Source organism: Coptis chinensis, chromosome 2 (assembly GCF_015680905.1).
Source record: "Coptis chinensis isolate HL-2020 chromosome 2, ASM1568090v1, whole genome shotgun sequence".
Taxonomy (NCBI): domain Eukaryota; kingdom Viridiplantae; phylum Streptophyta; class Magnoliopsida; order Ranunculales; family Ranunculaceae; genus Coptis; species Coptis chinensis.
In genome coordinates this window covers 103,830,869-103,858,268 of record NC_141457.1, presented here as the reverse complement: position 1 = coordinate 103,858,268, position 27,400 = coordinate 103,830,869, and the positions used below count along the sequence as shown (strand labels likewise).

The 27,400-nt window shown below is 37.5% G+C and overlaps 3 protein-coding genes across 4 annotated transcripts; 1 reads left to right on the top strand and 2 right to left on the bottom strand.

Annotated features, from left to right (window-relative positions):
• Nucleotides 1–920: 920 nt before the first annotated feature.
• Nucleotides 921–4,921, bottom strand: LOC147519938 (uncharacterized). The gene is made up of 3 exons (XM_086594213.1): nucleotides 4,174–4,921; nucleotides 3,285–3,897; nucleotides 921–2,982 (listed from the first exon to the last, which is right to left on the bottom strand). Exons 1-3 carry the CDS (start codon nucleotides 4,919–4,921, stop codon nucleotides 921–923), a joined length of 3,423 nt encoding a protein of 1,140 aa, XP_086450339.1.
• An 11,409-nt stretch (nucleotides 4,922–16,330) lies between these two features.
• Nucleotides 16,331–21,228, top strand: LOC147519937 (pyridoxal-phosphate-dependent serine hydroxymethyltransferase, putative (DUF632)). The gene is made up of 4 exons (XM_086591454.1): nucleotides 16,331–17,538; nucleotides 17,660–17,865; nucleotides 18,027–18,250; nucleotides 20,019–21,228. The coding sequence occupies exons 1-4, from the start codon at nucleotides 17,394–17,396 to the stop codon at nucleotides 20,800–20,802; spliced, it is 1,359 nt and encodes a 452-aa protein (XP_086447580.1). The 5' UTR covers nucleotides 16,331–17,393; the 3' UTR covers nucleotides 20,803–21,228.
• Nucleotides 21,229–22,974: 1,746 nt separating this feature from the next.
• Nucleotides 22,975–24,422, bottom strand: LOC147519936 (L10-interacting MYB domain-containing protein-like). 2 transcript variants are annotated; one of them, XR_015212382.1, is made up of 3 exons: nucleotides 23,874–24,422; nucleotides 23,217–23,802; nucleotides 22,975–23,100 (listed from the first exon to the last, which is right to left on the bottom strand). XR_015212382.1 is itself a non-coding variant. In XM_086591453.1 (2 exons), exons 1-2 carry the CDS (start codon nucleotides 24,240–24,242, stop codon nucleotides 23,284–23,286), a joined length of 888 nt encoding a protein of 295 aa, XP_086447579.1. In that variant the 5' UTR covers nucleotides 24,243–24,422; the 3' UTR covers nucleotides 23,126–23,283. The 2 variants fall into 2 exon arrangements, 1 of the variants encoding a protein (XP_086447579.1); XM_086591453.1 differs by lacking the exon at nucleotides 22,975–23,100 and having other exon boundaries at nucleotides 23,126–23,802.
• Between the last annotated feature and the right edge of the window lie 2,978 nt (nucleotides 24,423–27,400).

Below are 27,400 nucleotides of genomic sequence, written 5' to 3'. Positions count from 1 at the left end.
AGTATATGCACACAAAGTATATGCATTACTATACCGAACTACAAATAAAAATACACGAGTCCATGCATTAATATTCAAAGATTCATATAAATAATTGCCCTATAACTTACCAGTTTCGGCTACCCAACTGATCCTTGGGCCTACCTGTCGCGTGAGGTGTTTAATCAACAAACTTCTATGAGCTTGTTCAAACTGACATGTAATAAGTCTTACCATCAGCAATAAAATACTAGTAATCAGGACACTAATAAAATACTCTAATGGATACAAACAACACATAACAAATAGTGCACTAGTTCTAGTATGATTTCATCTCATGCAGGTCCTTAAACACTAGAAGAAATGCAGAACTACATAAATTTCGTTACAAAATACAATTACAATGAAAAATAATAAAGAAACCAAGTAATAATATATTGTGATTGGTCATACCAAATGCATATACAACTATTGAAAGTAGAAAAAAGACGAAGGCAAAAGATACTGAGTCTTTGTATCTTCATAATGGATAAAAATTAAAAAGAACGAGTTACCAGAAAGAGTCTATCATCATCTCCTTAACTAGGACCAAAATCAGTGCATTCACCAACAATTAATAGTTTTTTAGATATCAATGCATAGATCCGATCCCAAGATTACATAATGACTTTAGACGCTTAGACAATCATCAAGCTTTCTCTACTGATCGAACATCATAACGACGAGATCGAAAGTGAACCTACATAACATTTAACAACAAATGAAAACTAAATATCATATCCATGCATTAGTGCATAAAAGCATAGCAATCAACTCCTACACATATTCCCAAATTCTAACAATCAAGTCTCACATTTGCAGGACATACCCAGTTCCACATTTTATACTTCACAGGTATTTTTTTTTTTTTTTTTTTTCATTAAAAACTTGTCTATATTCATTCAAAGCAAAAGAGGTACAGTACTACTTTCTAACAAAAAAGTAGGAAGAGAGTTCAGATCCTGACTTCTAGATGCCCACTTGGCCAGATCATGAGCTTCAACATTTACTTGTCTACTAATCCAACTAAACCTACAAAAGTTAAAAGTCTGACATAACTCCTGAATATTACATCTAATAGCATCAAATTTCCAGTTTATCAACTGCTGCTCATTCAAGTTCTGTGCAGCCAAAATAACTTGTCGGCAGTCTCCTTCAATCAAGATAGATGTGCTTCCTGTAGTCCTAGCTAGTTTAACAACCACTTCTAGAGCCACCATTTCTGCCTCTTCTGCAAACCCAGCTTCAAAGTGTCTTGTAGCTGCGCCCACCACTGTTCCTTCCCTATCCCAAGCCAATGTTCTAGCTGCTGCCACTCTTGTTTCCCTACAGAAGGCCGCATCAAAACGGATTAGTATAGTATCTACTTCTACTATAGGAAAAATAGGATTGTTTTTCTCATCTAGCCAAGTCTGAAAAAGGTAAGAGTTTTGAAGGACTTCTCCCTGAGGTTCTTTATATGCTTCCATGCTTTTATTCCACTGTGCATAAGCTCTTCTCAGCAGGCTATCTCTATTGGGTAATTTGCCCTCAAACTTAGCCTTATTTCTAACCTCCCAAATATCCTGTAGAATATGAGCTACTAGCAGCCCTTTTTCTACAAGTCCTTGGTCAGCTGTTTGTGTCCACCCTAGGAAGACATCCAGCCAGTCTCTTATGGTATGTTCTGCATGTACTTCAACTCTAGCCCCCAACTCAGAGGCATACCAAACCATTTTGGTCCACTCACATTGGAAGAAAAGGTGGATGGGTTCTTCAGGCTCCAACCAACATAAGGGGCAAGTGTGATCCCCTTGGATATTTTTTCTTTCCATCACATCCCCAGTGGGAAGCATGTTCATATACAACTTCCAAAGTAACATCTGTGTGTTAGCTGGCATCTGCAAACCCCACAGAGTTTTGATACTCTTAGTATTGAAAGAGGAGGTACCTCCTTGCCACTTGGTACTAGTGACAAAATTGTAGCCTGATTTAAATGTTAGGAGACCATTATGGGTGTGCACCCATCTGATCTCATCAGTAGCCCTTCTATTAGGTCTGATCACTACTTGTTTGATCATAGTTGCTATCTCAGGTGGGAATAAAGATTCCACCTTAGGATAGTTCCAACTAGACCCATCCCTTAGCATCAGATCACTAACTCTTAGATCCTCCAACTCAGGTCTGGTATACACCATCTCTTTCAGAGTTATTAGGGCATTGTTTTGGAGGAGCCAAGGTTGTTTCAGAGCTAACACCTTGTCTCCTTTTCCAATACTCCATATCAACCCTGGGAGAATGTCACGTGCTGTCTTGTGCACCCCTTTCCAGAACCACGAGGCCCAGGGTGGGGGTTCCTCTTTACTATCAAACCACTGTTTTCCATACACAGCTATAAAGGTCTTAGCCCAGATAGATGTATTGTCCTTGACAGCTTTCCAAGCCAGCTTAGCAAGCATAGCTTTGTTCATGTCCCCAGCTTTCCTCAATCCTAAGCCTCCCAAGGCTTTAGGCTTACATATGCCATCCCACCCCATGGTGTGGAGGCTTTTACTATTACCAGTACCATGCCACCAGAATTGCCTGTATGCTCTATCCAACTTATTGCATGTGGATTTAGGTACTTTGTAAGTTGCCATAGCATAGAGAGGGGTAGCTTGAGCCACAGCTTGGATAAGAGTGTTCCTCCCAGCTTGGCTCAAAACTTTTGCTCTCCAGCCTTTTATTTTGCCATGGACTTTTTCTACAAGGTAGTCAAAGTCTTCTTTTTTGCTTTGAGATAAGACAATAGGAACCCCCAAGTATTTATCTTTTTTATTAAAGATTCTCATTTTCCAGAATCTTTTTAGCATCATTTTATGCATTCTATGCACATTTTTGCTACAATGGATGCTAGACTTTTCAAAGTTAAACCTCTGGCCAGAGGCAGCACAATACTCCTCCAGAATGTGCTTTATCTTGCCAGACTCAGCCAAACTGGCTTTACTGAACAAGATAAGGTCATATGCATAAAGAAGATGAGAGATGGGAGGGGCATTCCTCCTTATCTTGATATCTCCCCATTATTTTCAACCTTAGCTATCATTCTTGATAGAGCTTATGAGACTATGATGAATAGGTAAGGGGAGAGAGGGTCTCCCTGCCTAAGTCCTCTACCAGGGCTGAAACTTTCTAGGGGGGAGCCATTCAACATCACTTTATAAGAGATAGTAGATATGCATTGGGAGATGAGTTGTCTCCACTTAGCACTAAACCCCAACTTATTGAAAATATTGTCTATAAAAGACCATTCTACCCTATCATAGGCTTTTGCCATATCCATCTTTAAAGGAACAAAGCCATGTTTAGTTTTCATGCTCTTCATATTATGAAAGATTTCACTGGCAAGCCCAATATTATCCCCTATGCTTCTCCCCTTTATGAAAGCTCCTTGAAAAGGGGAGACAATCTTATTAATATGAGTCTTAAGTCTATTAGCTAGGATCTTAGCAATAATCTTATAACAGAAGTTACACAGACTAATAGGTCTAAACTTAGACATATGATCAGGATTAGAAACTTTGGGAATTAAAGCTAGAAAAGTTTCATTAAATCTAGGGTTCATACAATTATTTACAAAGAAATCTTTAACACCATCTATAATAGCAGGGCCAACCACATCCCAGCAATTCTGATAGAAAGTTCCTTGAAAACCATCAGGACCAGGGGATTTCAGGGCCCCCATCTTCTTAACCACTTGCCAGATGTCCTCCTCAGAGGGGCAGGCAGTAAGAATCTCATTTTCTCTATCAGTGATGCAGGGGGAAAACAAGTTAAAAATATTATCATTGCTAGTAGGATTATCAGAGGCATAGATATCACCAAAGTATTCTTTAACAGCAAGCCCCACCCCTTGTCTCCCTTCTTGCCACACCCCCACATTATCTTAAATCTTATCAATGTTATTCTTTCTTCTCCTGTACACAGTGGACAGGTGAAAGAACTTGGTATTTCTTCCCCCCTCCTTAATCCAATGTTGACTTGATTTCTGTTTCCAGAAAACTTCCTCTTTGTCATACCAATCAAACAGCCTTGTCTTGAGGAGCTTTGCTTTTTCATGGTTCTGATAAGAGAAAGGTTTCTGGAGCACTCTATCAAGATCTTTTTGAGTTTTTTTTATATTGTAAAAAATATTACCAAAAGTTTTCTTATTCCAGGTTTTCAGACAATGTTCAACATTCTTGAGCTTATGCACCACTCTCCAATCAGGAAGGTCATGGGTGACCTCCTTCCAAGCCTGATCAATAACAGGCTTGCAGGACTTATCCTTCAGCCACATATCGAAAAATCTAAAAGGCCTTTCAGTAATATCCACATTGGGCTTAAGATTTATCATAAGGGACAGATGATCCGAGGTAGCATTGACCACATGTTTAACTAGCATATTGGGAAAGAGACTTAGCCAATCAGCTGTAGCCATAGCCCGATCAAGGCGCTCGAGAATATTATCTTTAACTTTCCTATTATTATTCCATGTAAATTTTGGTCCCCTATACCCCAGATCAACCAGGCCAAGCTCATCTATCAGATTGTTAAAATCTATCATGCATTTATTGAAAATAGAGCGGCCCCCAATTTTCTCATCCAGGGATCTAATTACATTAAAATCCCCAAACAGCAGCCAAGGCCCTGGAATATAAGGAGCAGTTTCTCTTAACTCATTCCAGAACCTATGTCTACTGTTAGCATTGGGTTCACCATATATGAAACTGAAAAACCAAGGATTGTTACTAAGATATTTTGAAAGTTTACCAGTGATTTGATTTGTCGTGGCTCCCAGCACCTCCAGTTCAACTCCTGCTTTCCAGAACATAGCTAACCCACTACTATGACCAGCAGCAGGAACACAAAAAAAATTATCAAACTTTAACACTTTGCTTAACATGCTAATCTTACTCTCTCCCACTTTGGTTTCAGATAAACAGATGATGTCTGGTTGATGTTGCCTTACTAGATCCTTTAGATTTTGAACTGCTGTCACACCCCGAATTTCGACAGAATTCGGAAAAACATTATTTGTTCCCGACTCTTCGATCTCCGAGGTGTGACGCACTCTCAACTTCCAAAAACCCATAAACAGTTTAAATATGCGGATAATTAAAAACCAATAAAAACTTTTAAACTTAAACAAGTGTCCTCTTCATTATAAAAATTTACAAATGAAAATACAAAAACATTGTCTAGACTGAAAATCTATATCACCTCAAAGGAAAACAAAACCTATCTTGAAATGCGACGCTAACGCAAACCACGAGCAGCAACCAATCTTCTTCAATACTAAACCTGTAAAGACTTATCAACTGTGTTCATTTAATGAACACACCCGATAAGCAAACATGCAAATCGGGTCAGCATTATAAAAATGTTGGTGTGAGTAGCTCTAAAACACAATATATACTTATACATATATTTACACAATCTATAAGGCAGTTAGTTCCTCCACCGAGGCGCCTTAACTTTCAACGACTAATACAACATCCTTAAGTATAATAAGTAAGGCAGGTAGTTCCTCCACTGAGGCGCCTTAACTTCCCACTAACCACACAACAAATCATACGCATAATAAAAAGGCATTTAGTTCCTCCACGAGGCGCCTTAGGTTCTAACTAAACTATAACCAGCCAAGCATATACAATCATCTATCTAAAGATACATCATTAACCAATACATTACCATAATTATATTAATTAAGGCTTTCTTTGCGTGTCCCTAAAATCACGTCGTATCTATGTCTTACCTAGTTTCCCTGGCTACCACAATCGCTACCCAACGCCGAACATGTACATCCACATGCCTCCCCTTACATAATGTACCACTCCGTGCGTAACTACCCGGCGGGATGCCGCGACACCGTGAATCCTCACCGCGGAAGCCATTATGTAAGTAATGCCACTATTCGGCATAAAAAATATCTGGCGTCATCGTTCTATTTTGCGAACGGAATAATCAAGCCACTATTCGCTTACGCCGGAGAGGGCCATTCAGCTTTTATCAAACGCCGGAGGGCCAATCACATTACTTACGCCGAAGGCCATTCGGATTAAGCAAACGCCAGAAGGGCCAATCACATTACTTACGTCCGAAGGCCATTCAGATTAACTGAAACGCCAGAAGGGCCAATCACATGAGTTGTGGTAGTCAGGTTCTAGGATTTTCGTTACGTAATTTATTCAAGTGTCATCCATCTATGACTCATAATAATTCCACTATATCACGTGCAGGTCAATTACCTTATTACACTAAGCCACACTATTTAGAAATATCTCAATTATATCTCGTAACCACTTTTATTATTTCACGTGTCAATATATTATTGCACTACGCCACACTCCCGTGGGCAAATATCCCCACATACTATACTATCTCACATATAAAATAATGGAGTGTTTATACATTTATGTCTCCAAAACTATTGCATTTAATATATATATCCCAACATATATATGCTTTACACACTACTCACGTCAAATCTTAATTAGATAATGACAACTAAATTTATATCAGCTTCCACAGTATTTCAACATTTAATTTGTCCATACAATTTACAACATAAAATGTAGCACAATTATACAGTCTACAATCCACAATCAAAGCTCAATATATATATGCTTTACACACTACTCACGTCAAATCATAATTAGATAATGACAAACAACGTTATATAATGTTCGACAATATTTTATTACTATATTAGTCCATATAATCAAATATGTGAAAAACTGGAAAATAGTCAACATTCCACAGTCAACGGTCAAAGTCAACTATCAAAGTCAATGGTCAACTGTCAAAGTCAACACGTCATGGTCAAAGTCAAATTGGCATGGTCAAAGTCAACATATCAGGGTCAAAGTCAAAGTCAACATGTCATGGTCAAAGCCAAACTGTCGTTTCCATGTTCGACAGGTTCAGGGTCATAGCCATGATTCATGGCTAAGGTCAATCGCATGGCTCGTGGGCTCACGACTAAGGTAATGGTTCGGACCCAACTCGCCAAGCCCAAACCTTAGAACCCGAAAGTTTAAAACCAACTTATTTATTCTACCTGACCCAATTGGATCTATTTTAAGTTATATGGACCGCCCCAAAACTAACTTGAAACCGGGTCCAAAGAAAAGCAATTAAACCGCCCCAAGCAATATTAGAAACCGCCCAAAAGCGGTTAAGTGGTTCGGTCCAAAAATTGAACTGAAACCGCTCAAAAACTTTGAATTAAACCGGTCCATAAATTAAACAAAACAAATAGAAAAGGGCCCAAACAAAACCAAAAAAGAACCGCCCAAAACTTAACATAAAAACCGGCCCAAACTAAAATAGATTTTTGGGCCAAACCAAACAACCCAAACCCAAGAGAAACCGACCCATGCCCAAGCCCGGCCGGGTCATCTCCTTCCTCAAGTGACCTCCACCACCACCAAAATCGACCACCACCACCATCTCCACTCGACCACCCATTTTGACCCCTCGGTTTTGAACCCCCGCGACAACCCCTACCACTTTTACAAAAGCCAAAATCCTATAAGCATTTAAATCAACCTCTTCATCAACCTAGATCGTACATTTTGGGCTGCCATTAATGGCTTCTCCGAGCTCCACTCGACAGCCCTCATCACTCCACCATTACCCCAACAATCCCTTTCCAAAGACATACCCCAAACCCACCAACCAACAAACCAATCAACCTAATGAAAGCGAATTTCGAGTTGGAGCTGCCATTAACGATTTTCGTTTTTTTTTTGAGCTTGACCTAACTAAGAACAGCCCCACTCCTCAAGCCCGGACGTCCATCATACATCAACAACCAATTTAGTTTAACATCACAAGATAAAAAAGGTTTAAACAAATCCTCGGGACGATTTGTCCTCGTGGCTTGGCGATGCCATTGGCCTGTTCAAAGCTTGAACAGAGCTTCCACAGCCCCACCCAAATCGGCATTAAATCCAACGATTTCAACCATCACCAATACCCCGACAGTTCAAACAAAACAGAAAATACGTTTTCTTTATCTTGGCTCGAGACGCCATTGACGCCTCCAAGCTTCGACAATTTAATTACAATCCGAATTTCACTAGAGTTATAACAACTCGACAACATGACGTCGAATAAAAACAATATAAGGAGCAGTATAAAAAAACAGAAATATTAGACAGTATACACCGATATACGAAAACTATAAATCCGGTGAAATAGCAAAATAGCTACTCACCTTTATTAACAGCTCGACGAATCCTCCTAGCCCGAATCGTCGCGCTCCACCCTCCAGCAAACGAGCTTCTAGCTCTGCCTCCATTTTTAATATATTTTATTCTCCATGAACCCTATTTTCTAGAACAATGTGTTTATATACTTGGGTCTGAAACCCAAGCCCAACACAGACTCGGGCCCAGAAATCAGGCCCACGTATCCCGAGTCCAATCCAACGAATTTTGAAAATAAATAATTAAATTAATTAATTAAATGGATAAAAACGTATTTTAAAAATACGGCGTTACAACTGCCGTGGAGGAACCCATTCCCCGGCAATTCCAGGCGTGTATCATTTCTGATGAGGCAGCTGTTTGGGGACAGCTACCGCGAACCCTGGAGGAGGACCCCACAGACCTCCACTACTTGTCGACTTCCCACTTTCATCATCAGAACTTCTATCTCCACCGTTCCCACTTGGAGAGACACTCTTCTTCCTCAAGCTTACCTCAGAACCCAGATACTTTCCTTTTTTTGTTTGCTGTTGTTTCATTACCATTGAATCATCAACTGCCAGGGGTTGGGGTTGTATCAGTTGCGAGCTACTTTCTTCAAAATCAAAATCATACTCACCCCCCTCATGACTTCCTTGCTGAGATCCAAAGGCGCATTACCCACTGATACTTCCTCCTGGGAGTCTGCATTAAAAACCACCATGTCCAAGTCATCTTCTTCGGAAGGTTCATCCTCTTCCTCATCAGTGAAGGCATTTGATGGGATATCCTCCTCTGGTATCTCTGGTCCCCATTGATCTGAGTGATCACTCGAGTTTCTTGAGTGACTTGATATCGTCGGTTCCACTGAGCTCCCAGAGTCACTGGATATGGGGATGACCTGAGCTTCCTCTGGAATCAGCAAGTGTCCCAGACCTTTTGCCCTTAAGTCATCCGCCTCTCTCTTAGCTCTCTTTGACATTCTTTCAGCCACCCTCAAACTGTGTCTTCGCCAGCCATCATCATCCATCTTAGCCAATTCTCCTCCTAAGCTCCGCTGTTTTCTCTTGTTTCCCACACTTAAAACTTTCTCTATTAGTGACCTGTTCTTAGCTCTACTTCTTTTGGTACCTCGAGAGGCCAGAGATTTATATCTCCTACCACATGTTGGCAGCCCCAGGAATCGAAAATTGGGATTTCCTTCCCCACCTTGTAAATTTGCTTTGAAGCTCCCATCAGTCTCGTTCTTTTCAAGAAAAGGAATGATAGTCTGGGAAGAGAGTGTGCCAAAAAACGGCGAGGCGTGATCCTTTATCAGATCTTCCCTAGTTCCCAAAAACCCACCTCCAACAGCTATAGTCTCTAGCTTGCCAGCTTTGCACTCCACTGTTTCCAATATCGAAACCACATCTAGTATTTGTGCGGGTCCTTTTTCAGTATCCCTTGGGTCCCCATCTAGATCCATACTTGCAGCCCCCCATACTGGGGTCCAGACCACTAGAGAATTTACATGGGCCTCGAGTCCACCCCTTGTATCCATACAAAGGCTTTGTGAAACCATATCTTGACCCTTTTCCTTTTCAGCCCAATCCTGTACTTTTCCTGGGACCAAGGCCCCATCCCAATTTGAACCTTCAACGGTCACTGACACGCCCATTCCCTGTCCTTTATTAGCCGTTCTAACTTCTGACTCAGAGGCTTCTCTTTCTTCCGTACCCCAAGTCCTGCCATTAGACACTTTTCCGACCGACATTGTTTTGTCCGGGGTGGACATCAAGCCTGTCCCAGCCCAAAGACCTCTTACCGGAGAGCCCCTTTTCCTAGCTGGTAATTGATCAGATCTTGGTTGTTTTGGAGTTCCCGATATAGTGACAGAGGCTGGCCCTGAGTTAACCACTCCGTTGAAACAGACTGTCGCTCTTAACATGAACGAGAAATTATTTTTTATGTCTCTGGGTGATCCTAGAAACGAAAAGCTCCCTAGTAATTCTTGATAGGAAGTAAGACAATTAATTTCATTTATACAAACTAGAAAAATAGAAATGTAGCATACACAAACAGAAAATAAATACTTCAAAATCAGCTATTATCATCAAATCCATGAAATCAGAAAAATATATACTCTTGTACCCTTTTATTACATCATTTTAGCAATCTAGTTTATTCAACAATTACTATTCTACAAAAGCCCCAAATTTTTTAACAGAGATGGACAAAGAAATTACAATTCGCATAGTACTTTTTTGGACAAACAATGTTCCTGACACGGCGCAAGCCTCTCCATTTAAATGTCCTTCCTACTCTTTCGAGGAAAGCACATATTTTTTGGGGGAAAAAAACGAAATCAATTTATGAGTATGCCTAAATGATTGAAAACTATGCAAAACGTCCAAACCAAATTACGCAATTGAAATCTCAGACATGAAAATTTTACGAGTTAAGATGAAGAAAAAATAACTTTAACATAAATCTCATAGAACTGACTTGAGGGGTGGGAGAGAGAGCAAATCCTAGATGTGAAATTGTAAGAGATGACAATTATTTCAATTTCAGTTTCATTTCTCGTTGGTCCATTGTGAAAATTTAATATATATTTTCCATATATATGAAGAAAATGAAACTGAAGAGATTACAGATAGTCTATCATCCTCCAAATAGTTCATCAACCAACTAGGTAGCAGTGTAAGCCACTCTGAACTAGGAGATAGATTTTGCCCATATGATGCTAACTTGTGAGCTACAAAGTTTGTTGATCTATTGATCCACTTAATACTGATATTATCAAAATTTACAAAAGCTTATAGTACATCTTCAAGTATAATCTTTGAAGACCAGGAAATGCTTGATGCTTGTTTGTCCAAAAAGTTGCACATCCAGCTCTACTTCCACTGATGAGCTGAATTTCTGACACCATTGAATTTCTATACGTGCCCCTTTACATTCTGCTTCTTCCGCAGTTCTGCCCCTCCTCTGTCTGTTCATGCTGCAATGAAGCATCCATTAGAATCTCTAAGTACATAACCAATTCCAATGGGATGGGGTATATTTATCTTAAAACTGGCATCAATGTTCAATTTTACCCACCCTATCTATACGTGGGGGTTTCCATCTTTCTAAAGGAACAGGTTGAAAGTGTACAAGATTAAGGTCTAATCCAACTTCCATGGCATTTACAAAACCTTGTGCTAGTCTATATACATGTGTCTAGTTAGGTTTAGACTTATCATGCAACACTCTACATCGCTCTAGCCATATGATCCAATTTATATATATACAAAAACCTGTCCAATTCTTTTTGTCAATCGGCCATTCCACTTGGGGTTTGTACCACATGTATATCCATTCTGTCACCTGCAAATTCTCATAATCTATTAGTCTGAAATTCCAAGGTGTTGAAAACCAAAGAGTTCTTGTGAAAGGACAAACCAAGAGTAAGTGATGTACAGATTCTATAGAAGAGTTACATAGTAAACAAGTTTTATCAGCTACATAGAAAAGAGTACTAAGATGGTCTCGTGTTGGGACAATAGAGTGGTAACATTTCCAAGCAAACAAACTCTCTCTAGGTTTGAGGTTATTTCTCCATAAATCTAGACTAGTATTGTGATTCACATTGGTGACATATCTTAAGCTTAACTAATGGTAGGCAGATTTTACAGAGTGTTGTCCATTTTTTGTTAAGGTCCAATGTAGTTTAATTATCAACATGATTATTCCTAGGAATGTATATATTCTGAATATTGAGAGAAGTATTAATATCAAAAAGAGAATTTAAGATAACTATTTTCCAAGTTATAGTATTTACATCTATAAGATTAGCAACTTTACTGTACAGAGGATTATGAACTGTGGTAATTGGTACTGTACCATTCAAAAGTTCTGGAATCCATGAGTCTGTCCAGATATTTATATCCTTACCTGAGCCTACCTGCCACATAGCATTTTTCTTGACAATAGTATTGTAAACTGTTTGCATTCCCTGCCAAAACCAAGATGAACCAGATTTGTGTACAGTAGTTAAAATATTCACACTAGGATGATATTTACCTTTCAGTTGTGTGGAAAGAAGTGAGTCTAGTTTAGTGATGATATTCCAAAGAATTTTACTAAGATGAGCAAGGTTATTAGAGTTCATATCTCTAATACCTAGGCCACCACCTTTTTTTGATTGACAAATAAAGCTCCAACTCTTCAAATACAAAGGATGTTTTTTACCAGTACTTTTCCCCCACCAAAAATCTCTCTAAATAGCATTCAAAGTAGAGGTCACAGTGTTAGGCAGCAAAAAGGTACGCATATGAAAAACAGGGATAGCAGATGATATAGATTTAATAAGTACAGTTCTAGTTGCTTGTGAAAGCAGTTTGCTTTTCCACCCAGCAATTCTAATGTTTACCTTATCAATAAGATGATTAAAAATCCTAGTTTTTGGTTGGCCAAGAAAGAGTGTTGATCCAAGATACTTTTCATCAATAGTTATTTTCCGCATGTGAAGCAAATGCATGATGTTAGTTGTATCAGAAGAAGGCATGTTTGGACTGAAGTGGATACCTAATTTTTCAAAATCTATTTCTTGACCTGTGATCTCACAAAAGAGGTTTAGAGCATCCAGAAGTTCTGTTGCATCATCAAGATTTGCTCGACAAAAAATAAAAGCATCATCTGCAAACAACAAGTTAGAAATATAACTACTATTTCTTGAGATTTTTATTCCATGAAGCTTGTTATTTTGGGTTTTTACATTAAGAATTCTGGTTAACACTTCCATACATAAAATAAAAAGAAGGGGTGACAGTGGGTCACCCTGTCTGAGCCCTTTGCAAGAGTTAAAGAAGCCATGAGGTGTACCATTGATCATAACCGAGAACTGAGGTGATGAAAAGCATTGGGTGACAAGATTGCCTGACTTCTGATTAAGCCCAAGGGATGTGAGGATAGAAGAGAGGGTGTTCCAATTAACCTTCTCAAAAGCTTTTGACATGTCAAGCTTTATAGCCATAAGGCTAGACTATTTCCCTTTTTTATGTTTGATAGTGTGCATAATCTCATGAGCAAGGATGATGTTATTTGTGATTTGTCTATTAGGTACAAAGGCACATTGATAAGGAGATATACAAGGGCCAATAATAGTCTTTAGTCTATTAGTTAGGAGTTTGGATATCACCTTGTAAGAGATGTTACAAAAACTGATTGGTCTAAAATCACTACAAGAAGATGGATTAGAACATTTAATTAGGGATGAGAACAATGTTTGTTTGATTAAGATGCTTTAGAGAATGACCTTGAGAGAAGAATAAAGCAACCATCTTTATTACTTCCTGTCCAAGCAAGTCCCAAGATGATTGGAAAAAAATGGCAGGAAACCCATCAGGTCCAGGAGATTTCAGACCACCAATGCTGAACATAACTTTTTTTACTTCTTCAGGTGTGACAGGTCTAAAGAAGTCAATATTTTGCTCAATAGAAATATGTGCAGGAAAGAGAGAGGTAATAGGGCTAGTATTAACAAATTTGTTTACATTTAGAAGGTTAGAAAAATGATTTACAAGAGTTTGACCTATATCATTAGGATTAGAAATTCAAGTATCATTAGAAGTTTTCAACCATTCAATTTTATTGTATCTTCTATGTCTCAAAGTTTTAATGTGAAAGTACTTAGTATTCCTATCATCTTCAGGGATATCCTTGTCCCTAGATTTCTGTTTCCACAAAAGTTCTTCACAAGTTAAGAGATGATCAAGGTGATTTAGAGCTTGTTTATGAAGAGAAGAATTGTATTTATTAGGTATCAAACTATTTAGATAATCAATTCTTTGATGCATAATGTCCATCTGTACATGAATGTTACCAAAAGTAATTTTATTCCAGCACCTAAGAGCCTTTTTTTACAGATGAGAGATGTAAGTGTAAAAATGTGATTTTGCAATATGAGGTGGGCAAATAACTCTTGACCAAGCATGGTCGATAGTATGAAAGTAAGTAGGGTGTTCTAACCACATGGAATGGAATTTGAAAGGTTTAGGATGTGAATGAGTAGAAGGTTGTGTATTCAGTAAAAGGGGACAATGGTCAGATTGAATGGCTTGGAGATGATAAATGATAGAATCAGGAAAGAAAATGTTCCAATCAATATTAGTTAGAGCTCTATCTAACCTCTTTTGGATGTTGTCAGGGGATAATCTTTTGTTATTCCAGGTGAAGGGGTAACTTTTGAAACCTAAATCAATAAGAGCATGATCTCTTATAATATCATGGGCAGGTTGTCCATCATTGAAAGACTCCTCCAATAGCTTCATCATGCGACAAAATTACATTGAAATCTCTAATAATAAGAAGAGGTAGAGGATTATTAACAAGAGCTCTAATAGGATTCCAACTAATGTTTCTAGTATGAGGATAAAGACTTCCATAAAAGAAACAACCTGTCTAAGGTTTAGAATTTGGTCCCATAAAAATAAAAGCAGTGATATAGTTTTGAGAATGAGAATTTACATGAATAGTTATATCATCTTTCCACATAATACATAGACCACCAGCAAATTGTATAGCTGGTACATCAAAATACACATACTACCAGCAGATTGTATAACTGGTTATTCAAAAAAGTGTGGGTAGAGAAATATATAGAACAAAAAAAAAAAAAAAAAAAATGATCAAACTCTGACTGCGTATGGTGGCATTTTTGGCAAACAGCAACTATAAATGTCTCGATTTGACATTATAAGACCTGTACGGCAAAGAGTAAATTTATGTGGTGGCCATGTTCAATACCAAACGTCCTATTGCATTGATAACGCGATTGTGTTTGGAACGTGACATTTGTATCTTGTCACTATGCTAGAATGCACAGAAAAAATGTATAGAAAATAGCAAAATGTCACCGAGTGAAAGTTACTGATGAAAATTGCAATTCTAGATCGCGCAAGGTCAGAAATTAGAAATGATGATCTAAACCGCTTTTCAATTGAATTAAGCACATTAAATTACACACTTTTCACGAGTGGCAAGTTTTAAAAATATTTGGATCCTATTTATTTATTATAAAAAAGTGTTTATTAGTGATTTTTTTTTAAATAAATGTGTTTAGTCTCTATTTGAAAAAAAAAAAATCATCTAAAAAGTATTTTTTTGTTCCAAAAATTTAATGTGTTAAGGCAAATGAATTCTCCAAATATTTTAGACTTTAGTGATTTATGTCATAATATGTCAAAATATATTGAACAACATAGTGTGAAATCTATTTTGATAAAATAGCTTTTTAAAAAAATCACAACTAAACATGTTTATTGAAAAATTATTTTTAAAATAAATACTTTTTCATAAAAATATTTTTTAAGAAAAAATAATTTTTCGAAAAAATGATAACCAAACACCCACTTAAATATGTACCATGTAGTATTGCCCGAACAGTTGGACCTATTTTTTGTTGTCATTTTTGCATTTCTCAACGACAATATAGCAGTTTTCGTATTTTTTATTTTATTTATTTCAATCCTGAAAATTATCCTCTGAAAAAACTTTTAGATTGTGGTACAAGATCTCAACTTTGGTTCTCGGTGAGCACTAGTGCACCACGACAAAGAGATTGACAACAAATTGCCTCAAACGTGGGCAACTGTACATTTCTCATCCTGGTAATCAAGTAGATTCTTAGCTCCTTCCAAAGTTACTGTATATATATCATGTAGGCATGTAGCACAGGACCAAGTACAAAACTGACAGCCAACTAAGAAGCACTAACCAATGGGAGAATGTAAGTAGTTAATATAATTCTTTTTGGTCAACAAATTATAGCGATCAATGGTCACATCTGATCTAATATTATAGTTGGAACGTGTCAAGCAACTGAGAAATATAGTCACTTAACTACTTCACTCCCCAAGTACAGGATCCAAAAAGAGTAGAGTTTAAGGTTTAAAACTTTGAACTTTTGAAACGTTGAAATGTAATTCACTATTTACGGAACAAATTTAAGACAAAGATTCCAAATCATTCAATGCATTATTAAGTAAATAAGTTGAGGAGGTAAGGGTATTATGGTCAGTAAAAGAGATAAACAATGCCATGCACTCTGCCCAACAATGCCTATGTCTGATTACTCATATCTAAAAGCAGTAGTGTTATTCTGCACACCTGCTTTTTTTCTTGATAATCTCTTCCCTCCATTGATAAGATCTTACTACATTTTCAGAGAGAGGTGTGTAGAAATAAAAAAACAAACAGGGAAGTTTAGTTTTGGAAGAAGAAGAAGAAGAAGAGTTGAGGTTTGGGCAGTATTTGTAGTTTAAAAAGAGAAGAATTTTCAAGATATAGAAAGAAAGAGATTCAAAAGAGATCTTAGAGATACTCAAATCTAAAGGAGAATCAAGTCACTCAAATCTTCAAGTAAAGCTAGAGTTTAGTAGATGCAAAGAAGCAACTTTTACTAGCAAAGTAATAAGAAGATAGAGATATACCCTATGAGGTTTTGGAGGCAAAGAAAGGGGAAATGGAATTTTTTTTTTAGCAAACTAAGTTGAAAAGATTCATACCCAAGAGCTGCCTTTATTTAGAGAGGAAACATGAAATTTGAATAAAAGGATAAGTTTTTTTTTGTTTTCTGGACAAATAAAGAAGGAAGTGAGAAGTAGAATAAGAAGATGGGCTGTTGTTATTCAAGAGTAGAGAAGGAAGAAATGGTCACACGTTGCAAGGCTAGAAGAAGGTATATGAAACAGTTTGTAAAAGCAAGGCATGCTTTCTCAGCAGCACATACTTTGTATTTAAGGTCTCTGAGAAGTACTGGTTCTGCTTTGCTTCAATTTGCCAGCGCAGAAACTAGTCTTCATCACCGCCATCACCTTCAACAGCATCAGCATCAGCATCAGCATCCACCACCACCTTCCTCCTCTTCCTCCACCAACACCTCCACTTCCACCACCTCCACCACCACCTTTGAGTACAAGCACTGATAACTCGAGTACTATAACTTCTTCTACTCTTCCCCCACCACCCCCACCACCCCCTTCAAGTTGGGATTTTTGGGACCCATTTGCTCCTGCCTCTTCTAGGTCTGTTACTGAAGAAGAATGGGAATCCACCACAATCACTTCGGAACCCGTCACAACTACTATTGCTGCGAGTGTCGCTGCCCCGCCTTCTGTTGTTACTGGATGTTCCAAGGACACTACAAGTGAACTTGCTATGGTGGTATCTAGAAATACTAAGGATCTTGTTGAGATTATTACGGAAGTTGATGAGTATTTTCTTAGGGCTGCTGACACTGGTGGCCATGTTTCATTACTCTTAGAAGCTTCAAGTTCTAGAGTTTGTCAGCAAAGATCAACAGGTAATTGGATTTCTGTGGTTTTTTGCTGTCTGGTGTTTAATTTTGTACCAATGAATTCAGTGCATTGTAGCATTCTGTTTGTATGTTGTTTAATTCAATGGGAGTTTTGTGATGTTTTTAGGTAAGATATATAATAGTGGTAAGAACTTGAGTCCATTGCCATGGACATGGCGTTCGAATTCGAAAACAAGCTCGGGTGGCTTTGGGAGGTTGTGTGAGGAGACGGGTTTGAGTGATGTGGTTAGTGGTGGTGTTGCTACTTCTAGTCATTGTTCTACTGTAGAGAGACTCTATGCTTGGGAAAAGAAACTATTTGAGGAGGTCAAGGTATTTGTGTTTTCGCAGTTCATCTTTGTAATAGACATAAATTTCTTTTATCTGATGTTAATTAAGAGAAAATATATGTTTGCATTAAAGTTCTCAATCAGGATAGAATGAAGCAACATACTACTTATTTACGATTTTTCCATTGGTGTTCTGTGTTGTAGAATGCTGAGAGTATCAAATTGGAGCATGAGAAGAGAGTGACGCAACTAAGGAAGCAGGAGTTGAAGGGGGCTGACTATATCAAGACTGAGAAGACCAAAAAAGAACTTGAGAAGTTAGAGTCAATGATGACTGTGGCTACACAAGCAATAGAAACCACGTCAACTGAAATTATAAGAGTGAGGGAAATAGAGCTCTATCCACAACTCCTTGAACTAGTCAGAGGGTTAGTCAATTTTATGTTGATTTCCTCCCTTTGTTTTGTTTTCTTGTTCTCACCTTTTATTTCCCCAACTTTTTGGGTGTGAATGACGCTGACTTTTAGTTGTTTGTCTTTAAAACTTATAAAACTTTAAATTCAAAAACAAAGCCACATGACAAGGATAGAATGTCTGATACACCAGCCAATTAATGTTGAATGTGTATTTTAGGTCAAAATGTATTCCAGCTCAAAATTGAACTTTCATTGACTATTTGACTGGTTATTGTGTTCCTTTTCATGTCCTCAGTCCAGACCCCAATTAGTCAATTACTATACCTCTTTGTGCTGCACACTTGCATCACCTCTATATTTTGTGGTAGCTCCTAACAATTTTCACTAGGAATTCACCTCAATTAGGCTGGTGGCGTAAAGCAGGAAATTGTTGATTTTCTACCCAAAGAAGGGGTGATGCTAAATCTCGAAACTTGCTAGGTTTTTGCATGCAGTTGAAGGTAGTTGAAATCTGATATGTATGATATCTAGCTTCTTACTCATGTGTTAGTGCGAAACCATGTTGATTGTTATTTGTTACTATGAGTGGTAAAAGGTATGAATTCTTGTTCTCTGGTTGGTTTCATGTTAAACATGGACGTTCGGACAGAAACCGGGATGTGTTAAAACCTGTTGGATTGCTCTATTAAGCTCGTTCCTAGGTTTTGAGCAGAATTTTAGTTGAATATACTGTACTTGGACATTTAGTTGATAGAAAATGGGGAGTACGACCATTTTCTTAGTTCAGACATATCCTATGCTAAGAACAAGGAAGATGCATAAGTGAGTTGGTTTAGCCAAGGCTATATGCCTATATATACAACTTAAAGCGTACACTTGACTCACTATTGAAGGGTGATAATAGCCAATAATTTATTTCCTGAGTTGATTGTCCGTCTTGGAGTCCTTCGCTTCCACTTGTTAACTCTGCCTATGCAGGTTTGAATATCTAAGGGCATCTCCAATGGGGGGGGGGGTGTGTAAAATTACACCTCCACATAGGCGCCACCTAGGTGCCATTAGGATTTTACAACTCCAATTGTAAATTATTGTAGAGTCCATAAATATCCACTCTTTATTGTTCCCAATGGAGAAGTGTAAAAAAGTTCAATTTTAAACTCGGATGACACTTCAAGTGACGTACCTCTTTAAATTAAAGTGGGACGTCACTTCAAGTGTAGTCCGAGTTTAAAATTTTCAAATTGTGACTTTAGAAATAGATAGGGACGACACTCTAAGTGACGTCCGAATGTTTTTTTACTCAGACGTCTGTTCGAGTGTCGCTCGGGCTTTTTATTAGCTGATCGAGAGGGGGAATTCTCCACCCTCTATCAACTAATACTCAATTACCTACGGTATAACACCCCAATTGGAAAGAGTTTTTTGACATTTGGGGTGTAAAATTTCCACTCTATACGGTTTGGAGATGCCCTAAGAAGGAAATTTATGTGTAAAGATTGATGATTACAGTATTTTTGGGTCAAAATTAGCTTAAGAAGATGTATCTGATCCTTATAATGCATCACATCCTCTGCATGTACACCACATCAGTTTGCTCTTGTGATTTTGAAATTTAAAATTGCAATGGGTTGCTGGTAATATCTCCTAGTCTTGCATTTTAGTCATAGAGTTCTGTTCCTCAATTGTTGCAGATCAGTGACTGCTGCAAATTTTCTTTTCTTTAAGTGACTGATATTATTAAATTTCAATCATCACTATATATATGCTCCCTCCTTTGCAGGTTAAGGAGCATGTGGAGAAGCGTGTATGAGTGCCACCAGGTCCAAACCCATATAGTTGATCAGCTCAAATTTCTCAATACCATCCCATCAACTGAACCCACCTCCGAGATCCACCGGCAGTCAACTCTTCAGCTCGAGCTTGAGGTGCAACAGTGGCACCTTGCATTCTGCGACCTTGTCAAGGCCCAAAGAGATTACATGCACTCTCTAACTGGGTGGCTACGCCTCAGTCTATTCCAATTTAACAATGAGCAGCTCACAAAAACCAGACAGAATTCTGCAATCTACTCGCTCTGCGAAGAGTGGCAGCAAGCACTGGATAGGATTCCAGACAAGGTGGCCTCCGAGGGGATCAAGAGCTTTTTAACCGTAATCCATGCCATTGTAGTTCAACAAGCGGATGAGCATAAGCAGAAGAAGAAATCAGAGGCAACATTTAAGGAGCTAGAAAAGAAAGTGGTTGAGCTACGATCTTTGGAATGTAAATATGGACCTTATGTACTGGCTGAAAGTTATGGGTCCAGGAGGAACCGCAATCCGGTTGCAGAGAAACAGGCAAAAGTTGACATTTTGAGAGCGAAGGCAGAGGAGGAGAAGACCAAGCACGAGAAGCTGATATGTGTGACAAGGGCTATGACATTAAACAACCTGCAAATGGGGTCTCCCAATCTGTTCCAGGCTTTGACTGGTTTCTCTAGTGTTTGTATGCGTGTATATGAGTCTGTGTGTAACCAGACCAAGGACACAGATCAGTGCCATGACCTGAAGAGGCTTCTACCATAAGAGAGGAGCTGTGATACCCTTATAATTGCCATCCAAGTATATGGGAAATTGTGTAAAGATGTCCATCTCAGTCTGATACATTAGGGGTTTAACTCTTTTAAGGTCAATAATGTAGGTGGTGAAATACTGCAAATCCTTTGCAACCATGGATTTGATCGAGATGCACCCTTCTGCAGGAAGCCGGGAGGATGAATAACTTATCATTTTAGCTTGTTTTCTGCTTTAACCTGAAGTTGATGGGGAGGACTGTATCAAGTTTGAGCATTTAGAAGTAGTGGTGCTGATGTGTAGGATATATAAAGGTTTCTATTGTTTTTAGTTTATGAGTAACTTTGTGTGATAGAAATGCCTTGGATGATCTTTGTTTTGTCTTCTTTATTCAGCTAAAGTTCTTTATATATATCATCTATGTTCCTTTTTCAGCCAGAGAGTTCACCGTGTTTATTTATTTATTTAATTATGTTTTTTTGAGGTTTATTGATACTCTTAGGTCAAGATTATAGGCTATGAACTAGACCTTGCAATAATTATCGTGCGTGAGATTTTAACAAATTTCGTACGTCAGTATAAGAATTTTTTTTGCTATTCTTAAATCTGCAGCCTGTGCATTTCTTCTCTTTTCTCCAACGATCCCACAGCTGCATTTGCATGCAACGGAACCACTGAGATGAGTCAATATCCTCTCAAGAAAACTATAAGAAGTCAATATCCAAATGTTAAGCAAATGCCAATTGACAATCTGAGTTTAATGTCAGCTTTCGGATAGACTCTTCGCCCAGCCCTCAAAATAGGAACATGACTAGCAACTAGTAGCCCTAGGGAAATCGACTTCTAAGCCAATCTTTGGTAAGGGAGTGGAAGGATGGTATTTCTATTCCTAAGAGCATTCCTAATGCAAGTAGCTTTGTAAATAGCAACTTGTCACTCTTATGAGCCAAAAACAATGACACAATATTTCGGACGGAATCTTTTATTCCGTCTCGTCGTGTTTTTTCGATTTTTTTTCAAACAGAATATTTTCAATCTGTCTCGTGACATTTTTCGATTTTATTTTATTTATATTTATATTTATTTTTTATTTTTTTTTTTTTTCCAGACAAGATATTTCATTCCGTCCTTTTTTTTTTACATTCAAATGGAATAAAATATTCCGTCCAAATTTTAAAATCATATTTGCATTGGACAACCCCTAGTAGTTTCTAAGCCAATCTTTGGTAAGGGAGTGGAAGCATGGTATTTATATTCTTAAGAGCATTCCCAATGCAAACAACTTTAAGGGAAATAGCAACTTGTCACTCTTATGAGCCAAAAATAATGGCCCAATGCAAAGGTGACAATGAAGATAGTTTTTCACTAAGTTACAATGAGAATAGCACTTGTTACTGAGGTAGTTGCCGATTTGTGATCTTCGGACAGAACTTTTTATTCCATCTCGCGTGTTTTTTTTTTTTTCTTAGATGGGATGTTTTCATTTCGTCTCGTAATATTTTTCGATTTTTTTTGTTTTTTTTCCCCCTTCGGATAGGATGTTTCATTCCATCCCACTTGTTTTTTTTCGATATTTTTTCATTTTTTACATTCAGACGGAATAAAACATTCTGTTCGAATTTTTAAATTACATTTGCACTGGACAACTCCTAGTAGCTTTTCACTAAGAAGATAATAGTTCTACGTGGAGATTACAAGTTGTTGCTTGCATTGGGAATGCTCTTAAGAGTGATTTCTTAGAGTAGCAGCAGCTCAAGATACCCTTTCTATGGCCATTTCTCTTTTAGTCAAAATCTATTCTTAAAATGAGAGGGATAATCTGTGTGTGTTGCTTCTACAGTGAGGTACCCTTGCGACTAAGGGGACCGAACGCCTAAAGAGAGAATGCAAAATAGGCACAAGGAAAGATCATTGTGTTCCCAGCAAGGCTTCCGCTCTGCTAGCACACATCGGATGGACTGAGGCAATTCAACCGTGAGGGAAGAACCTAGGTTATTTTATCAAAGGAAACCGGGAAACTAACACTTTCTTTTTTCGGGCCATAACTGCTCCATTTGATGTTAGGAGTAGTCAGTCACTAGGCCGAGCTTCCCATGCACCAAACCGGGATGAAGGCAGTGACTGGCTAGTTTCCTCCCCGCTTGTCGTCAGACAGGTGGGTATACCAGAGTAGGAAAAAGGATATTAAGAAACACAGTGATGAGTTACACATTATTAGACCAAGCCTCTTAGCATGGTTAATTACTTCAGACAAATCGTATACCACACGCTTAGAGGCTACACGGGGATCCCCCTCTATCTCACTACGACCTGGTTATGAAGACACAATAGATAGTTAGGATCTGAATGGATGTACATTCCTTTAAGAATCTGACTAACTAAACAAGCGTTCTAAAAAAAAAACAGAAGGATATAACAGAACTCACTAGACAAAGCATCCCCAGAAACCATAGAACTGTGCAATATAAACACAAACTGAAGTCCACTGGATCTTCAAGCAATGGACCTCGATGGAGCATTACATTTCCTTTTCAACCACACGAATCGTTTCTCAGCTTTTAGAGACATGAATGTTTCTCTAGCATTAGGTTTGTCAAACAGATCTAGAGCGGCATAATAGATGCGATCATCAACACCTTGAATCTCATCCAATGCTTCAACACAATTAGCTATAGAAAATCTTTCCACACTATGCGCTACTGCAGATATCCTCAACTTAGAAGCAGCTGCAATGTCTGATATAGCTCTGGCCATGATATCTTCTATTCCTGTGGTGTTCCTCTTCCGAGGACCCGAAGTAGGTGGTGTTACTGATTGACACTTAGTACGTTCGTTTGGTATGTTTTCATCCTCTAACTCATCTTTAACAAACAGTGAGGGTGTTCCGAAATCAATATTTGGAGCTTCAAAAAACAAACCCTCTTGATAAAAAATCTCATTGCCGAATATGACGCATAATTGTTTGTAATACGGACATCCATTGGTTCTAATTGCCTCAGCATCTGGATGTGCCTTTTAAAAATGAGAGACAGAATTAAAATATGAAATTTGTATTAGAGGCTAGAGATATGTGAGAAAGGTACCTTAATGTATTCATCCCATACTTGTTCACTTTTGGCCTTTACCGTGCGCAGGGACTCGTCCCAACTGAAATCATTTCTTTCAAGGAGTGACTTCACAGTAGTGTACTGCCTTCGCATGATACTGAACCTGTTTTTTAACTGTTCCTTATCCCAATTCAGGCCAGTTTTCATTTGGAATTCATCACACATATCCTGCCATGCTTTCTTGGCGAAAGAGTTGTTTTGCCTATTCCCTTGATGGACTTGCTCAACCATCAAATCTGCAAGTATCTTTGTAAGGTACAATGTCCACTTTGCTCTAGGCTGATCCTGGATATCTTGTTGTTGGTGGCTAACACGATTTGAGCGACGGGGTCGATTTGTCACCATATTTCAGTGCTTAGAACAAGCTTCAAATACCTTAAAAAATATATAACTAATAAATTAGCGAATGGGAAAAAGTAGATTACCTTAACTAATAAATCCTAATTTCCAGTTGATGATTTTTGGTCTACCATCCAAACGGTACCTTAATTCATTTTTCTTCTTCTAAATAAAAAATAGCATCAATTCCGGGATCTCATAAAAACTTAGATGTCTGATATATCGGTCAATATCGAAACTTCGGGGCATAGATATCGGTCGATTCAAATATATCAAATTCAATATCCTTCATATATTTCAATCCAATATGAATTTGATATTGTTCATTCTCAACTATCATATCTATTTTATTCTTATTTTTATTATCAAATCTATCTACTCTCGGAGTCTCAAACGAACAAATAAACAAGATTAAACTGTAATGTAGGATTAACATCTACAAGGGACTAAGATATTACAAGTGCTTTTCCTATTGTCAAGGCTTTTCAAAGAGGAAACAAGGGTTGTGAAGTTGTGCGTTTAGCAAACTTGTAATCTGGCTCTAGTTCCTGCTTATGCAAAATTAACTTAGGAAAGTCAATTTGTCGTTTATCTGTTGACTGCTATATAACAAGATGGGAAGTAGTTGAAGAAAGGAGTAGTGTCAACATAGTAATACTCCGTTTTATACACGTTTTTCTATATAATACAAATAATAAGGCGAATGTTTCAAACCTAAGAATTAATACTCGAATTCTATGATCAGGCTTATAATTGCCGAATAATAAGGTCCGTACTTTTTAAATGAAAAAAACACACTATAATTTGGGCAAAATATTACTTTCTAAACTTATAATGCAACAAAATATGACCGTTTTTTTTTTTTCGTATTATACCCGTATAAAACACGAATTATATGTTTGACATTTTTTTCGTTTTTTTGGGCCGAATTTTTAAACTAAATAGAATCCAAATTTTGGATTTTTGACGAATAATTTCCGTACCGAATTTTTGCCATCCACGAATTTACTAACTATGATGCTACCTGGGCTCCTTTGCATCTAAAACGAGAAGGTCTACTTGAGTTGATTTTACTATGTGAGAAACCTTAGCAATTGAATTATTTGTGAATCAAATATTTAAAGGGTTATACGTTTAATACTTCTAAATGTTTGAAAGATTCAGAATAATTTGCAATTTTTTACCTTGACGAATTTTGAAAAATTTGGCTAAAAAATTCGTTGGTTGTAAAAAAAATGAATGAAAATTCGGTTGTACTTTTGTTATTTTTATGTCCTCACTTATACTTTAAATCCCTCACTTTTATATTTTTAGTAATAAATTAATCTAAAAACTTTGTTTTTATACTTTTTGGACAATATTTAAATTGTCATTTCATGGTGTGTGTATTTTGAAATTTGAAATATAATTTCAATCAAAGAACAAATAAATAAACATGTTATATGTGGACCATTCAATTGGTTTCAATATTTTCGTATTTAAATTGTTTGGATATATTTGTTATGTTGTAGATAGTGACAACTATTATTAATATTTACTAACATAATATCACAAATTTTTAACTTTCGAATTTTTACAACCAAACGTGTAAAACATATTAATTAAACACTGCATAATTACTATATTGTGAATATTTGACCGTACCATTTTTTTGAATCACAGAATAATTAATTATTCCCATACCGTAATGCAATGTCAACCATATAGTGAGGTTCCACTCCTCCAGCCAAAATAATAATTAGATACCACTCACCAGATTTTCGAAAGTTACCAAAACAATATAATCAAGTTCAATAACTATACATCTGTATTTTAATTTCAATAATATTCATTTCTTGTAAATTTTGATATTCTTCCACCTTGATTCCATGTAATGACTGGCATCATCTTGGGCATAAACTACGCACTCAAGATTGAAAACATTCATGATTAGGTAATTAAAGTATTAAACAATCCAATACGACATATAAGACTGAGAATGCATCTTTACCCAAAAAAGAAAAAAGACAAAGAATGCATCAACTCTATCTTCACTATTTACGACTATTCATTCCTTTCATTACTGTCAACTGCCCGGGCCACTTTAAGCATATATAACGTGCAACCAGCATTGGCCAACCTGGTGATCACAGTAAAAGAAGTTAGAATTTCTCTCCAAGCTGTTGCTTGTTCAGAAGTGCTACATTAATTTGGTGTTCTTTCCATACCTTTCGCCTCTTCAAATGACCCAGCTCAGCTAAGAAAGTTCACCATCCATTCATAATATTCACATTTTTGGTGGAATACCATTCCAGTAACGCTACTGGAATAGCAACAAGCAGTAAAGCCTGAATTAAAAGTGACATCAATAAGGCTTAAAACCAGCTTTGACATTCCCTTGGATAGCTTAAGCGCTTTCTTTTGATCCCCATGCAAGTACAGATCACGATGTGCAACAAAAAGTAGCTCTTTCTCCCATTTCATCAAACAAGTTTTTAGCTAAAGCCATACCACCACATTTTGCATATGAATCAGTAAGAGCAGGACTTGACTGACACACCACGACGACCCCATTCGATGTAAACACCCCAATATCTATAGCAGCACCTAAATCAGCACAAACAGAAATAACACAAGCACACAGATACAAGGAGAAGCTTAAAAAACACAATTTCCACCTAATGGAAGAACAAGTGAGCAATCAGAAAGGAGATATCCAAAGAAAAGACAAAAAAATAAAACAAAGTTAAACCTGCTTACAGGCAAACACCTTATATCTTCAACACACCTTATATCTCATTATTATTAGCATCTCTCCTTTTATTGCTACGACTACAAGAGTGACTCGATTCGCAGGTGGGCATCGCGCGAGCCAGTTCCCTGTTCGCTGATTAGGAATTATCTCTCATCCTACAATAACCAAAAATATAAGAGCAAAGAAAGATGATAACTATGTATCCCCTGACATTGAGATTATGCAAGATTTCAATGTCATCATATTCCCAAACAGTTTGGCCAAGCTTCTCAATCTCTGCCTTTCCCTGTCTCCAGTTGTGAAGCACAATATAAACATTTCAAGAAATAAACCAAAAGGAGAGCATAACAAGCTTCCTACTATTAAAAAAAATTAATGTGAATGATGAAATAAGGTGAAAAAAGTAGAATTGAGAGATGCACTTGAAGTA